Source organism: Acomys russatus, chromosome 3 (assembly GCF_903995435.1).
Source record: "Acomys russatus chromosome 3, mAcoRus1.1, whole genome shotgun sequence".
NCBI classification, from domain to species: Eukaryota; Metazoa; Chordata; class Mammalia; order Rodentia; family Muridae; genus Acomys; species Acomys russatus.
In genome coordinates, this window is record NC_067139.1 from 77,994,669 (window position 1) to 78,009,711 (window position 15,043).

General features: G+C 41.4%; 1 protein-coding gene across 1 annotated transcript in view; it reads left to right on the forward strand.

The window, feature by feature from the left end:
* Ktn1 (kinectin 1) overlaps positions 1-14,510 on the forward strand; it is a 90,674-nt gene extending 76,164 nt beyond the window's left edge. The window contains exons 35-44 of the mRNA XM_051142958.1: positions 2,134-2,214; positions 2,853-2,942; positions 3,301-3,393; positions 4,356-4,427; positions 4,663-4,746; positions 4,900-4,983; positions 8,500-8,583; positions 11,357-11,452; positions 12,249-12,359; positions 14,361-14,510. Of these exons, the coding sequence (XP_050998915.1) occupies positions 2,134-2,214; positions 2,853-2,942; positions 3,301-3,393; positions 4,356-4,427; positions 4,663-4,746; positions 4,900-4,983; positions 8,500-8,583; positions 11,357-11,452; positions 12,249-12,353 (789 nt within the window). The 3' untranslated portion in view covers positions 12,354-12,359; positions 14,361-14,510. The remainder of the gene's footprint in view (positions 1-2,133; positions 2,215-2,852; positions 2,943-3,300; positions 3,394-4,355; positions 4,428-4,662; positions 4,747-4,899; positions 4,984-8,499; positions 8,584-11,356; positions 11,453-12,248; positions 12,360-14,360) is intronic.
* The last annotated feature ends 533 nt before the right edge of the window (positions 14,511-15,043 follow it).

The following is a 15,043-nucleotide window of genomic DNA, read 5'->3' on the forward strand; positions in this document are numbered from 1 at the left end:
GACAGGGTTTCTCTGTATTGCCCAGGCTGTCCTAGAGCTCACTCTGTAGACCAGGCTGGCCTCACACTCACAGGGATCCATCCACATGCCTCCGCCTCCTGAGCGCTGGGACTAAAGGCGAGCGCCATTAAATTCATTCTTAATGGCATTGCTACTGACTGTCAGTAACTAAATATTCATGGCTCTGTAAAAATTGGTGAATCATCATGAGACATGGGCAGTATTTTTTGTGTTTTCTTCCCATTCTTGTTAAAAGTTGAGTACAAAACTTTTCATGTGCTACTTAGAGATTAGTATTCTAAATCTTTTAAAGAATTACTTAAATTAGCCAGGCATGGTGCACACACCTTTAATTCCAGCACGAGGGAGGCAGAGCTAGGTCATTCTGGTTTGTGCACCAGGCTAGCCAGGACTACATACAAGAGAAAAAGAAGACCAAATTAGCCCCTACCCAGATCTAGCCAATGGTCAGAACATTCTCCACAGTTGAGTGGAGAGTGGGATATGACTTTCTCACGTACTCTGGTGCCTCACATTTGACCATGTCCCCTGGAGGGGGAGACCTGGTGGCACTCAGAGGGAGGACAGCAGGTTACCAAGAAGAGACTTGATACCCTATGAGCATATACAGGGGGAGGTAATCCCCCTCAGGAACAGTCATAGGGGAGGGGAATAATGGGAAAATGGGAGGGAGGGAAGAATGGGAGGATACAACGGATGGGATAACCATTGAGATGTAACAAGAATAAATTAATAAAAAAATTAAAAAAAAAAAAAGACCAAATTAACTTAAGACTCATTATTACTGGGACAAATTAAAAGGGCTTTTATAAGGAGTTTATTGCTTGCTATTGCCAATGTGTAAAGCAGATCCAGATAATAGATAAAGATCTCATCTGGATTCAGTTTTATGTTGGATCCCGGCATTTGAAGCTTTTGTGTTGTGAGAATGCCGTCCTTTTAAAATGGACGGAGGCTTTTAAACTACTTTGACATTGAAAGTGGTGCAGTATGGGTGACCTCAGCGTTCACTCACTCGCATGTGATGCTTGCAGAAGACACTGATTCAGCCAGTAAAAGCTTTACAGCACAGAGTCAATGAACACTTTACTCATTTTCTTTAGCAATAAACCAAAAATGTAAGAAGAAACTTGATTTAATACTTTTAAATCAAGATAAGATGCTTCAAGAATTTATAATAAGTTATTCTAAAGTTCCTGATAATGGTTTAAATAATAGTATATGTATTTTTTTTTCACTTGATTAGTAAACAGAAACCAATTTTGTGTTGGAGCTAAACATGTGATTAAATAAATCATGCCCCATTAAAATATGCTTATAGTACATTTTTTGGAATAAGTATGTTGAGGAGTTTTGGGAGTGCCTTCACAGAATTTGAAACCCTCTAAAGAGAATGGCTTCAGCTAGACTTTGAGTCTTTGAACTCCGAATACTTTGTTTTTAGAACTGTTTCACATGGAGAAGTTTCTGACGTGCTGCTTATTGTAGGTCTTGAGGTTTTTGTTTTTGTTGTTGTTTTTTTTTTTTAAACAGAGTTAGCTTATTAGCTTTTGCTCATGAATACTAGCCGTGTCCTTAGAATGTGAACTTTGAACTTAGGCCTCCTGCCTCTGAGTCCAAAATTCAGTTGCAGATATTTTTGGTATAGATAAAAAGAATTTTATTTTGATAGTAATGTGTGTGTTTAATTTTTGGTGTACTTTAAATTATTTATTTATGTATATATTGCTGGTCATGGTGGTGTTTGTCTTTAATCCCAACACTCCCAACTCTGCCTCAAAATAACTGTTTTCTTAAAGATAGCCTCTCTGCACAGCCTAGGCTGCCCTGGGCTGCCCACCATGTAACCCAGAGTGGTCTGGATCTTAGTCCCATTCTGTTCACCTTTCCCAGGCTGTGGGGCTATAGGAGGAATGTGGCATCATTTAGCTTTTAGTGGGTTTTTATTTTTCATTTGTTTTTAAAAACTGGATTATGTTTAATTTATTATATCTGCCCTTAAAATTCCAAGTAGGATGACAACGCTTACAGGATTCTTTTATAATTATCTGATTTGGTGCTTTTACATGTTTGGTTATTTCTCTTACTGTCTTTGACCTTTGTCCCCTACAGACTTACAGTGAATGGCTATGTGGCTTTGAAAAGAAGGCAAAAGCATGCGTAGCTGGAACTTCGGATACAGAGACGATCAAGGTTAGTTGAGTAAATAAACAGTGATTTTAAACAAACCAAGAGGTGGAGCAGACCAGAGCCTGCTCTCAGGAACGTTGGGGTAATGAAAGGATGGATTATTAGTTGGGTAGTGAAAAGAATATGGTGCCTTCATTTCTAAAACTGAATGTTTTAATTACTCGTATCTCCCTTTAGCTTAATTTTTCAAAGTAATTCCAACTAAGGTTTGTAGCTAGCCTCACTGGCTTGCTGAGGCGCCCCACATAACCCCAGCAGTACTCAGAAGCTGGCCTTCTCCTTACCCACGGCTACAGAGACTGCAGACCTGTGATGGTTTTGAATCGAGGTGGTAGGAATAAAATCTCCTTCCTTGTTTCGACGTAATCATTGTAATGTTTACTTAAGGGTCTCCTTAGATGTTGCCTCGTGCATAAAGAGCAACATTCTTGTTGTAAACGTGTGATGCATTTCCTAGTGAGGACTTAAAAGGAGCTTCACAAATGGACCGTGTGACCAAAGGCCATTGAACTGCACTGGGGCTTAGGAAGGCTGAAGTGTAATACTCTGCTGTGTATCATTCAGATCCACTTATCATGTCATCAGAGAGGCAACCTAATTTAACTACGGCCCTTTTATTGTTTTTGTTTCATTCCTTGCAGGCTTTGGAACACAGGTTGAAAGAAGCTGATGAAATGCACACACTGCTACAGCTAGAGTGTGAAAAATACAAATCCGTCCTTGCAGAAACGGTAGAATATTATTTGAGTTTACATTTTGATATTATTATTATTATTATTATTATTATTTATTTATTTATTTATTTATTTATTTATTTATTTATTTAGGTTTTTCGAGACAGGGTTTCTCTGTGTAGCCTTGACTGTCCTGGACTCACTTTGTAGACCAGGCTGGCCTCGAGCTCACAGAGATCCACCTGCCTCTGCCTCCCAAGTGCTGGGATTAAAGGTGTGTGCCACCACGCCCGGCTACATTTTGATATTATTTTTAAGTTATTGATTTATTTCCTCCTGGCCTATGTGATTTATCTTGGCATCAGAATAATTGAAAATCATGAATTTTTCAGAATAATTCTGCCTCTGTCCACAGGAAGGGATTTTACAGAAGCTACAGCGAAGTGTGGAACAAGAAGAAAGTAAATGGAAGATTAAAGCTGATGAATCTCGAAGGACTATTAAGCAGGTATTTAAGGACGAGCTTAGAGCATCAGTGCTGAGCATATGGGTCCCCACCAGTGTCACCTGGGAACATGTCAGTCACTTGTGTTCTACACGTGTGTGGAGGGGCAGAGGATCATATAAAGGAGCCCTGGGTGTTAACTCATTTGAAAGTCGTTCATCAGAGTGACCAAAGGACGGTGCAGCGGCCGAGGCTTTGAAGTGGTAACACCACTTATTATAACGAGGTCAAGAACCCCAGGTTCAAAACCACCTTTGAAATACTGGTCTCTCCATGTTGTGTTGTATCCAAGAAAAAGTTAAGTCATTCTGTTCATGTGACACATATGTTGCCGGGAAGTCTTTTCCTGCCATTTTCACAGATGTAGTGAAAGAAACTCAGGGGTTTTTTTGTGTCACTTTGTGCAGGCAGGCTGCAGGTGGCTAGCTGTGTTCTGTGTTGATACCTTTGGAGATTGAATATAATGATTAGCCAGTGTTACCAAAAATTAAGTGGCTCTAGCTGCCTCTTAATACAGGATCAGTACAGATGGGCGGGTTCTGAGTATTACTGAAATGAAGTTAATATGTAAGAGCTTTAGTTGACAATTCAGTATGGGGTACATTTTGAAATCTCTAAGCAGGGTTGGTGAAAGGCACCTGCTAAGACCTGGCAGTCTGATTCCATCCTCAGGGCCCAGCCACATGTGGGAGGAGAGAGCTGGCTTCTACAAGTTGTCTTCTGACCTCTGATGCACTGTGGCTTATATTTGCCCCTCCCCCCAATAAAATGAGTAAAAACTTAAAAAGCAAAACTAAAAAACTCTAATCCAACCTGTGGCCAAGGAATATGGCCCAAACATTTGTAGATGATGCCATGTCATAATTGAGAAGATAGGTGCCCTTCGAGTGTGTCATTCTTAGTAGTCCACGTCTCCAGAGTAGAAGCTGTGTCCTCAGTGGCTGTGTCTTCTGTCGCCATTGCAGATGCAGTCTTCCTTTACGTCTTCAGAGCAAGAGCTAGAGCGCCTAAGAAGAGAAAACAAAGATATGGAGAGTGTATGTTACTCCATAGTTACACTGTAACCTGTGAACTCATTTTTAGCAGTGTGGGTTGCTCAAACATCTGGGTTTTAAGGTTACTTTCATGTCTAATGATATAATTATGGTTTTATTATCTTGAGTACTTTGAGTTGGTACAGTTTAAAATTCATAAGTATCCTAACTTTGCATTATGGGAAACACCATGGAGGGAAAATGTAAATGTATTAACTTCCCTTTGTCATCCTGATAGCTGAGAAGAGAACGGGACCACCTGGAGACGGAGCTAGAGAAGGCGGAGATTGAGCGGTCAACCTACGTGACAGAAGTCAGAGAGGTGCTTAGAGATTCTTCACCTTTGCTTTTCAATTCAAACTAGGTTGACACAGTGTTAAAGTGTTTCCCTCCGAGTTGTTTGTAGAAGAGCTTGTGCTTAGCTAGAGTCTGGGTTATCATGGAGATCCACCTTAAACTGTAAACTTCATTGCAGCTGAAAGATCTGTTGACTGAATTGCAGAAAAAACTTGATGACTCATATTCTGAAGCAGTAAGACAGAACGAAGAGCTTAATTTGGTAAGAAGCTTGTCCTTCGCCAAGCGCCGAGCAGGCCCTGGAGGCACACGTGCTGTCGTGCACACGCCACCAGCCTGCCTCTCCTGGCTAACCACCTTTAGCTTGGCACGTTTCCTAGGTTAGAGATAATCTTCCTCTTCTGATGTCTCTGAAGATGGGTCTTTTCTTAGCTCCTAATAATGGCGTGTTTGGCTTCTGACTATTACAGCCTTTCTGGTCTTTTATACAGCCTAATCTTGAACAATGTTACTTTTTGGTGAATAAAGAAACAAAGATTTGAGGATCTGTAACAACTGTCTTCTCAAGCTATCATAGTTAAGTAGGCTTCCTAGTTTTGTAACCTGGAGGAGGCTTGTTGAGCCTTACAGATGTGTTTTTCATTTGAGGAGTAACCCAGCCAAAGCTTCTAACTAGTCTCATAAAAGTAAGTTTCAGAACGTCTGTCTGTTCTTTTGAGACAGGGTTCTTGTGTGGGCTGATCTCAAGCTCATAGTAATTCTTCAGCCTCTGTCTTTTAGCTGGGTTATAGATAGGAGCCAGTGTTCACCACCAATACAGTATCTAACACAGACTAACAACCACCGTGACGGACGGGCGGACGGAATACCCTCCCCCTTCTTCTTTCCTTGTTCTAAAAGTTAAACCTAGGGAAATAAAGTAAAAATTAAACCTAGGACCTCATGTATATAACAGGCAAGCATTCTATCTCTGAATTAGGTCCTAAGCCCGCCCTTTTACTTTGCCTTTGGTTAAAAGGTCTTGCTAAATTGCCTCAGGTAGCTTTGAGTTTATAGTCAAGGCTGCATCAGCTTCCCGAGCCCCACCAGGCTGGCTTCAGCCACGCTTGTTAACATACTGAGGTCTTCGCATTTCTTTTCTTGTAGTTTTTAGGCATCTATAGTTGACATGGTGACTTGTTAGATAGATATAGCCATCCTGTTCTGTTTTAGACTAATCATTGTAGCTCTCTGTGACTTAAAACACATTACAACATATTAGCTTTAAGGTTTGTTTGTTTTTAATGTTCTGTCTGCATGTACATCTGTAGGCCAGAAGAGGGCATCAGATTACATTACAGGTGGCTGTGAGCCACCATGTGATTGCTGGGAATTGAACTCAGGACCTTTGGAAGAGTAGGTGGCGCTCTTAACCACTGAGCCACCTCTCCAGCCCCCTGAGCATACTTTAAAAGGAATAAAGTTTCTCCTTATTCCAGATTAACACATGTACAAGGAGAGTTTACCTGCAGCCCATTTATTCTCATTCTTGTCCCTCTTCGTTATAGCAGTAATGTTTATTATTATTTTTTACTTTACTGCTTAAAGTTTTTAGGTTAGCATATAACATCATAGCGTCTTCATATTTGTATCTTGACCTTTCTCTTCCCCCCACTGCCCTTCCCTGTCTTCCCTTCTTCCCTCTGTTCCCTGGCTATTTCTTTTTCTTTCTAGTTGTGATGGTAGGAGACAGAATTTGACATATAACCCAGGCTAGCCTCGGACTGGCAGCAATCTTTCTGCTTCACCTTGTTGAGTGTTGAGATTTATAGGTGCGCACCACGATGCCCACACACTATGATAGTGATTTATGAGAATTAGATTTTAGAGTTGTATGAGGAGCAGATACAGAATACTGGGTGCATGTGTGTGTGTGTGTGTGTGTGTGTGTGTGTGTGTGTGTGTGTGTGTGTGTGTGTACACATACACCTCAATTTTAAAGATCCGTGTTGCATTTACCAATACTTTGTTTTAATTGTTCCCCTTTTCCAGTGCAATATAAGACTAGTTTTGTTCATGTATTTGCTATGTATCACACTGATCAGGCCTTTGATACAGTTGCAGTCACGTGGAGGTTTAAAAGAACCCTTTTTCTTTTTGTTTTTTTTTGTTTTTTGTTTTTTTTTTTGTTTTGTTTTTGTTTTCTTAATTTTGGTGCTCAGAAGCTTACTCAGCAGTGGTACCAGAGCTGTAGAATTGTGCTTACACTTCCATTTTCTGATGGTAGTTGTATTAATTACCCTGCTGCTATCAGGAGACAATTTTAAGTGGCAATTTCTTTCTTGTCTTATGATTGTAATAGTTCCATTATGTTAAAACAAAATGAATTTGCTTGTCCATACACACATTGTTGTGTTCTAGTGTCAAACGTTGGCGCACTCTGCCTGGAAGAACTGAGCTTTCATTTAAGTGAAAAAAAAAAAAAAAAAAAAAAAAAAAAGAAAGCTTTAGATATTTAAATGTAGTTCCCCAAATAAATTAACCAAGTGGGAGTTCCCCATCCCACTTAATATCAGTCTATTTGTTTGTTTACTTGTTACTCCTTTTAAGTTTCTAAAAGTGTTTGAAAGGTCATGCCTGTGGCTGGGAGGCAAAATCAGTAACTTTTTTTTAATACCCATTTTCTTTCTTTCTCTCTCTCTCTCTCTTTCTTTCTCTCTTTCTCTCTTTCTTTCTTTCTTTCTTTCTTTCTTTCTTTCTTTCTTTCTTTCTTTCTTTCTTTCTTTCTTTCTTTCTTTCTTTCTTTCTTTCTTTCTTTCTTTCTAAGATATTGTTTCTCTGTGTAGGACCTGCTGTCCTGGAACTGTCTATGTAGATCACACTGGCCTTGAACTCAAGAGATCTGCCTGCCTCTGCCTCCCAAGCCCTGGGATTGAAGGTGTCCACCCTTGACATTTCTCACTGGTGTAGTTTAGGATCGAGTGGCCTTCAACTGCTGTTTTCAAACTCACTTTGTTGGATTTGTAAACTGTTCACTGGCCTAAAGTAATAAATAATTGACTGTTAAAAATGTTGTAGTCTTTATATGTATGGGTATGTCCCTGTGTGTGCCTTTGCACCACATTTATGCCTGGCACCTGCAGAAACCAGAAGAGGACGTTGAATCCCTTGGAACTGTAGTTAAAGACAGATGTGTGTGCGCGCGCATGCGTGTTCAGACCAAGGGAGGTCGGCTCCAGGAACAGGTAGTGTCTTAGGCACTGAGCTACCCTTCAGCTTCTGACCGACTCTTTAAAAAAAAACTCTAGTGCCGGGTGTGGCACACACCTTTAATCCTAGCACTCGGGAGGCAGAGCAGGCGAATCGTTGTGAGTTCAAGGCCAGCCTGGTCTACAAAATGAGACTAAGGACAGCCAAGGCTACACAGAGAAACCCTGTCTCCAAAAACAAAAATTAAAAACATCTAGTTTAAGGGAGTGTTTTAAAACTGTTGAAAAGTTTTCTCTTTTTCTTCAGCTACTGTGAACAGTAACTTTTAAAAGTCTCTTTCTTAGCGTCTGGCTTTGGTTTGAGCTTGACATTTTCTACAGGAAATTCTAGTCATTGTGTTGCGTTTCTTAGGTTCAGCTCTGCAGGTGGGACCTCTGCTGCCGGCTTTTCTGTCCCTCTGGTCACCTGCTAGCTAATCCGTGGTGCATCATGGCTGTTAACTCATTCTTTCATGTTCATTCTTCATAGACAAGCAAGTGGGCAAATTAAGATAATCATTTTGTTTTGTTTGTTTTTTTTATTTCTACAGTTGAAGACACAATTAAATGAAACACGTTCAAAACTTCAAAATGAACAAAGTGAGAGAAAAAAGGTAGCGGATGATTTGTATAAGGTAAGGCACTGCTTGACAGTGTCCCCGACCTCTGTCCTACATCCATCTCACGCAAACGCTCTGTAAAGCTGCTCTTGTCCTTTGGGTCCCTAGACGTGTAGGCTCCTGGTTAAATGGTTACTTTTGGGGGTGGGTAGGTGGGTGTGTTTCCCCATTTGGAGTTAGTCAAGTATTTACCTTTTATTTCTTCATTTCTCAAAAATTCTTTTAAGTTATTATTTGATGTGTTGGCATGTATGTCTGTGTAACAAATGGGTACTTAGTACCTGTAGAGACCTCAAACAGGCTCTGCATTCCCTGTGACTGCAGTCGCAGGTGATTATGAGCTACATGTGGATGATACAAATTGAACTTGGGTCCCCTGGGCCTCTCCACTGCCTTAAAGTGGATGAGCTATGCTTAACTGCTGAGCCACCTTTGCAGCCCTCTAAAGTTTTAAAGTAAGATTTGCCATTGTTACTTACAAAGTACATTTCTATTTGCTTATGAAATGAAAAAAATATGTATAAATATCTGTAGTTTCAGGAATTTGTTCTTTTGTTCAGTTTTTTCATACCAATATATGTTTTTTCTCTTTCTATCTCCTCCCATTCCTGTTTTTTCTTCTGAGATGGGATCTCCCTGTATAGCTCAGGCTGACCTTGAACTCAGCGACTTAGCTTCCTGATTGCTAGATTGCAGGTGTGTGCCACAGTGTTGAGCACAAATGCTTTTCTTTTCTCTTAATCAAATTGAAGAATTTTTTTTTCCTTTCAGCTTACATTTCTTACTCTTTTAATTTGGCTGGCAGGTTATTTGTAGTTCTGATGTGTGATGCTTTTTTAGTGGTTTTTATGCGCTTCAAAACAAAGATGGCTTAGAGCCATACTACTCTTTGTGAGTGTGAGATTATATTTATCAGAGAAATTTGCTAGTGTTTGGGGGAGGTTATATTTATTAGAAAAGTCAGGTATGTCACTTTCTTAGAATTGCAGAATCAATCAAGCATTTGCACAGCTTATATTTTGATGCCTGTAGCAATTACTAGGCACATTTAAATATTAACACACTAATCCTTTTTTTGTTTTGTTTTGTTTTGTTTTGGTTTTGTGTTTCTGTTTTTTGGGGGTTTTTTTGTTTTGTTTTTTGTTTTTTTTTTTTTCAAGACAAGGCCTCTCTGTATAACAGCTCTGGCTGTCCTGGACTTTGTAGACCAGGCTGGCCTCGAACTCACAGAGATCCACCTGCTTCTGCTAGGATTAAGGCTTATGCCACGACATCCGGCCCCATGCTAACATCTTTTAAAAGTTTCTCCCCCGGCTGTGGTGGCACAAGCCTTTAATTCCAGCACTGAGGCAGAGGCAGGTGGATCGCTGTGTGGTTCTTCAGGCAGTGTGGTTCTTCAGGCAGTGTGGTTCCTCAGGCAGTGTGGCTCCTCAGGCAGTGTGGCTCCTCAGGCAGTGTGGCTCCTCAGGCAGTGTGGCTCCTCAGGCAGTGTGGTTCCTCAGGCAGTGTGGTTCCTCAGGCAGTGTGGTTCCTCAGGCAGTGTGGTTCCTCAGGCAGTGTGGTTCCTCAGGCAGTGTGGTTTCTCAGGCAGTGTGGTTCCTCAGGCAGTGTGGTTCTTCAGGCAGTGTGGTTCTTCAGGCAGTGTAGTGCTTCAGGCAGTGTGGTTCCTCAGGCAGTGTGGTTCTTCAGGCAGTGTGGTTCTTCAGGCAGTGTGGTTCTTCAGGCAGTGTGGTTCTACAGGCAGTGTGGTTCCTCAGGCAGTGTGGTTCCTCAGACAGTATTTAGAGAATATTAAACAGGCTCTTACAGGCACCGATACACCCTGCTGTGTGTGCTAGTTGATATGGAGTGGTAGGTGGCAGCCACCTCCCACCTATGTGTGATAGGAGTGCTCAATTGGATTGGAAATGCACATAAATATTTTTGACTGAAACAGTTAACAGAACACTTTAAGACATGCAGCATAAATGGTAAAGTCTGTTGGTGCCCATTCCCAGAGCGAGTGCTTTCTGCTGATTTTCCCTCAACATGTTTACAGAAGGATCCAGACTACTTTAGGGTCAGCGAGTGGTCCATATAGGGTGGTCTTATGTGTGTCATTGAAAAACAAAAAGTAGAAACATTTAGAAATATGAAAGGCCAAGCCTATAATCCAACTGCGTGGGCAGCAGGGGCCAGAGGATCATTAATTCAGCACAACCCTTGTCTACACACAGGTTCACGGCTAGTCTGAGCTATCAGGCTACCTGAAAAATACCAAAATTAATTTATTCAAAACATAAAACCCAAGGCTGTAGAGCTGGCTCAGCAGTTAAGAGCCCTGACTGCTCTTCCAAAGGACCTGGGTTCAATTCCCAGCACCCACGTGGCGGCTCACACCTGTCTGCAACTCCAGTTCTAGCTGATCTGACACCCTCACACAGGCATATTTGCAAGTAGAATACCAATACACATAAAATAAAAAGCCAAAAAATAATAAAACTTGTTCTTAGATATGAGCTGTAAAAGACAGGCTGTGGGTTAGATTTGGTAGACTTGTCATCTAGACTAAAACTTAAATATCAATGTGGTTATTTCTAGTATTAATTTCCTTATACAGTTCCTACATTTGAACTGATGAAAGCGCACATAACCGCTCTTACAAGCTGAGGAAGATGTGGTAGTTTTCATTTTGGTGGCAAAAGCCTTACATTGTGGCACTGTGAGTGAGAAGAGCTTTAATTTTGTGCAGAAGGCATATTCAAGTCACTTCTTTCGTGTGTTTTGACATACCTGCTTTTTGTTACAGGCTCAGCAGTCGCTGAACTTCATCCACTCAAAAATTTCACTAAAAGCTGCTGGAGACACTGCTGTCATTGACAATAGTGATCTTTCCCCAGAAACGGTGAGTATTCGCCCCCAAATTTCTAGGCTTGTAAGCTTCTTGAAGAACAAGCAAGTGCAAGACCTGTCTTTGGCTCCAAACTGTGCTTCTGGGTTTGGGGAAAGGCGCTGACCTTGGGCATAGTACGCTCGCTGTCTCTCGCTGAGCTAACCCAGCTCCGTGTGTGGCTCTGAACTGCGGGCTGTCTTCTGCATTCCTGTTATTGGTGGTGTCCACTCTAGCCGTGTGAGACCCCGCCTTCGCGGTAGTGTTCTGTGGAGAGGTGCTGTGCTGTAGCGCTTCGGAGTTAGGTTTGGACGTTTGACTCTGTGGGCTGCTGCTTACTAACTTCCTGTGTGGCCGTCACTGCTTCACTAGGGGATAGTGGTAATGTCGCCTGTCCTGTAAGGCTATTGGAAGGAAGAGCTGAGTGCTGTGGAGAACACCTTGCATAGATGATAGCTCCAGCACCCAGTAGGCGCCTGGACGTGGCATCTGTGGTTGGGGCTGTTGGAGCCATGCTCTCCTTTGCTGGACAGGATTTTTTTGAAAAACAGTTGTTTTCTGAAAGGAAAAACATATTTCTGAAAGCCACAGACTAGATTTTTTCCTTTGTGGCCAGCATTTTATGCAATATGGTTTTCATTGGTGCCAGCTAGTTTTTGCCACTAATCAGCAATTATTTTTGTATGCAATGTTTACTGTTGCAAATTTTTGTTTTATAAAATGTTCATATCGTTTTCCGTTTTTGGTTGCACATTCTTGTCTTTGTGTTCGGAGGCTTTTGAAGTTATTATCCCTTCCACCTTCCTTCCAGGAGTCTCCTGAGAAAGAGACGATGTCTGTGAGTCTCAATCAGACTGTGACACAGTTACAGCAGTTGCTTCAGGAAGTAAATCAACAGCTCACAAAGGAGAAGTAATCGCAGGTGTGGGGTACGGCTACTAAGTATCGCTGTTTCTTTATGGATAAGGCAGTGGGGGAGCAGCACGGAGCAGTGCGCACCAGAAGATAGTTTTCTTTATTGAAGGAAAAGAGTCCCTTTTTGTCCCGCTCACAGTTTCCAGGTGGTAGCTTGACCTTTCTTGTTTTGTGTCTCTCGTGGGCGTGTTTTGAAGTCTTTTCTTTTAGAGGAAAAGAACCGCAGTGTGGTTACTGCAGCCTCCTGCCAGGCAGCTTGCTTATGGCTTGGCTTCCTGGGCTGGTCTGTTGCAGTGATGCCCACAGTTGCCGTTAGTGATTCCGATCCTAGTTCAGGGCTGTGTCTATGTGACATGTCCCTTCTCCATGACTCGTAGTTGGTTTTGGCTTCGTCTTATCAGTGCTGGACTAAAAATGAAGCCATCATAACTTTGTAACATGAAAAGATCACAAAACGTTTATTGTAGCCCTAAAGATGGGAGTATCAGAGTTCCATAATTTCTGTGGATGAGAAGCTGCCTTGGTGGGTTGCTTTTTTGTTTTGTTTTTTGAGGTGCCTGGCTCAGATGCTGTTGAGGCTTGGCCTCCACTGTGCTGGAATTACAGTGGCTCCACCATACTGAGTTGGTGTTTTGATGGAACTGGTTTTTGTAGATAATCTAAGAAACTAAGTTTTTCATGCTTGAACTGAGAGTTTTTGTTTGGGAGAAGTAATAAATCCATCATTAGATCATGTTAAAAGTTCTGTTGCTTACATGACTGCAGAAAGCTCAAGTTTAAAATCGTTTAAAGATGAATTGTATTCTTGCTGGTGAATGGAAGCTTTGTTATCTAGATTTTGCTTTCTATAAATGACTTAAATAAAACTGCCAAGGGTGGAGTGTTTGAGTATACACAGGATATTTCAGATATTTCTTCTTCTTCTGAGACTCTTCGCTCCAAAATAATCTTGATACACTGTAGGCACAAAGGAGCAACTCAGACTGCCACTAAGAACCTGTACTCAGTCCCTCCCTCTGACAGCCACTCAGAACCTGTACTCAGTCCTCCCTCTGACAGCCACCCAAAGACCTCGGGAATAGGTCAGGTGTGTGAAAAGGTTGACAGACTTCTCTTGTGGTAGCTATGTACTGTTACCCTTTATAGTTAGGATGCCCATCCTTTAGCCTACCTAAGCTCCTGTTCTTAAACATGCTGACTTGCTGTCAGAAGACTGACCCATCTCGGTCTTTAATTTTAGTCCAGAAGGTCTCATGTCAGACTTCAGCTTCGTGAGCACAATTCCTCATTTTCCTGAAGTCATGATTCTGGCACTTTTCTTTCCCAAATTGGCAGACGACTTTCTGTTTCATAGAGAAATCCTTGTTTCTCGCCTCCTGGGGCTTCAGCCTGACTGACCTTCTCTGTCTTGTGAACATGGCTGGATCCCTTCCTTTAATCTTCTTTTCCCTTCATATCTTGCTAACAAGTCATTTTCTCATCACGCCTATCTCTCCCCTTGCTGTAATTTCTCTATCTACTCTAGGTGGCTTTTCTCTGAAGCCATTTTACAAACATAATGATTTGCCGAAGCTTGCCTTTGAGGATGATAGCATAGATATTGAAAGTTTGGGCAAAATATGCCAGGTCTGCCAACTTGGTGTTATGAAAAGGGCTTAATTATTAGAGAGCTTTTTAAAAAAGCGATGAGCCTGACTCCCACCTCCTGGCTTAGGACCATGTCCGTGCTTATAGAGCTGGGGTTGGCGAGTTTCATTCTCTTCCACACACTTGGACCTGAGCAAGACTTAATAAAAGTCACTCCTTGGGGTTGTTATCCTAAAATATTTATGTACAGGCTTTGCCTGCGTGCTGAGAGTCCCCTCTTGTTTTGATTACCATCCCACTAAAGCTGCTCTGGGTGTCACTCAAGGTACCAGGGTGGATTTCGGGAAATATGTACGGGATGCATGCACTTGGTGGCTTTTCTTGCTCTGTTCTAAACAAATTGCTTTCTTTTCTTTTACAGAGTGAAGTAGCTGGGAAACTATTCATTAGAAGCTAACAGATGATGTTGTATTATATTTTGCCAAATTAAAGCCTTATTTATGTTTCACCCTTTCTACTTTGTCAGACACTGAACAGTTTTGTCTTTTCTAATCCTTGTTAGACTACTGACCTAAAAAACAAAAACAAAAACAAAAACAAAAAACCAAAAAAAACACTTTAAAAGCCAACTCTGTAGACACCTTCAGAGTTTAGTTTTGTAATAAAACTGTTTGAATAATTAGACCTTTACATTCCTAAGGATAAATAAATGTAATCTTTTACCTTATTTTACTCAATTAAATTGTTCAGAAGATCAAAGTGGTGTAGACAACGTGAAATTTAACATTTTAATACTGATGTTGTACACTGCTTTACTTAACATTTGGGAAGTAACTGCCTCTGACATCAACTCAAGGAAACACCTTTTTTGTTGCTAATGTAATCAGCAAATAAAGGGACACTTGTTATTCAAACATGACTCACTCTAATTCTCATTGAGTTTGAACAGATTTCCTTAGTGTCACTTAGAATGCAGTCTCCAATTGCAGCCTCCAAAACAAGCCAGATCTTCCTGACCTTTGTGTCTTCTGTGGGTCAGGGCTGCGTCAAGGACCGCAGCATGGCTGACAGCAGGGATGGTGCAGGCATCAGTCTCGTCCAGCA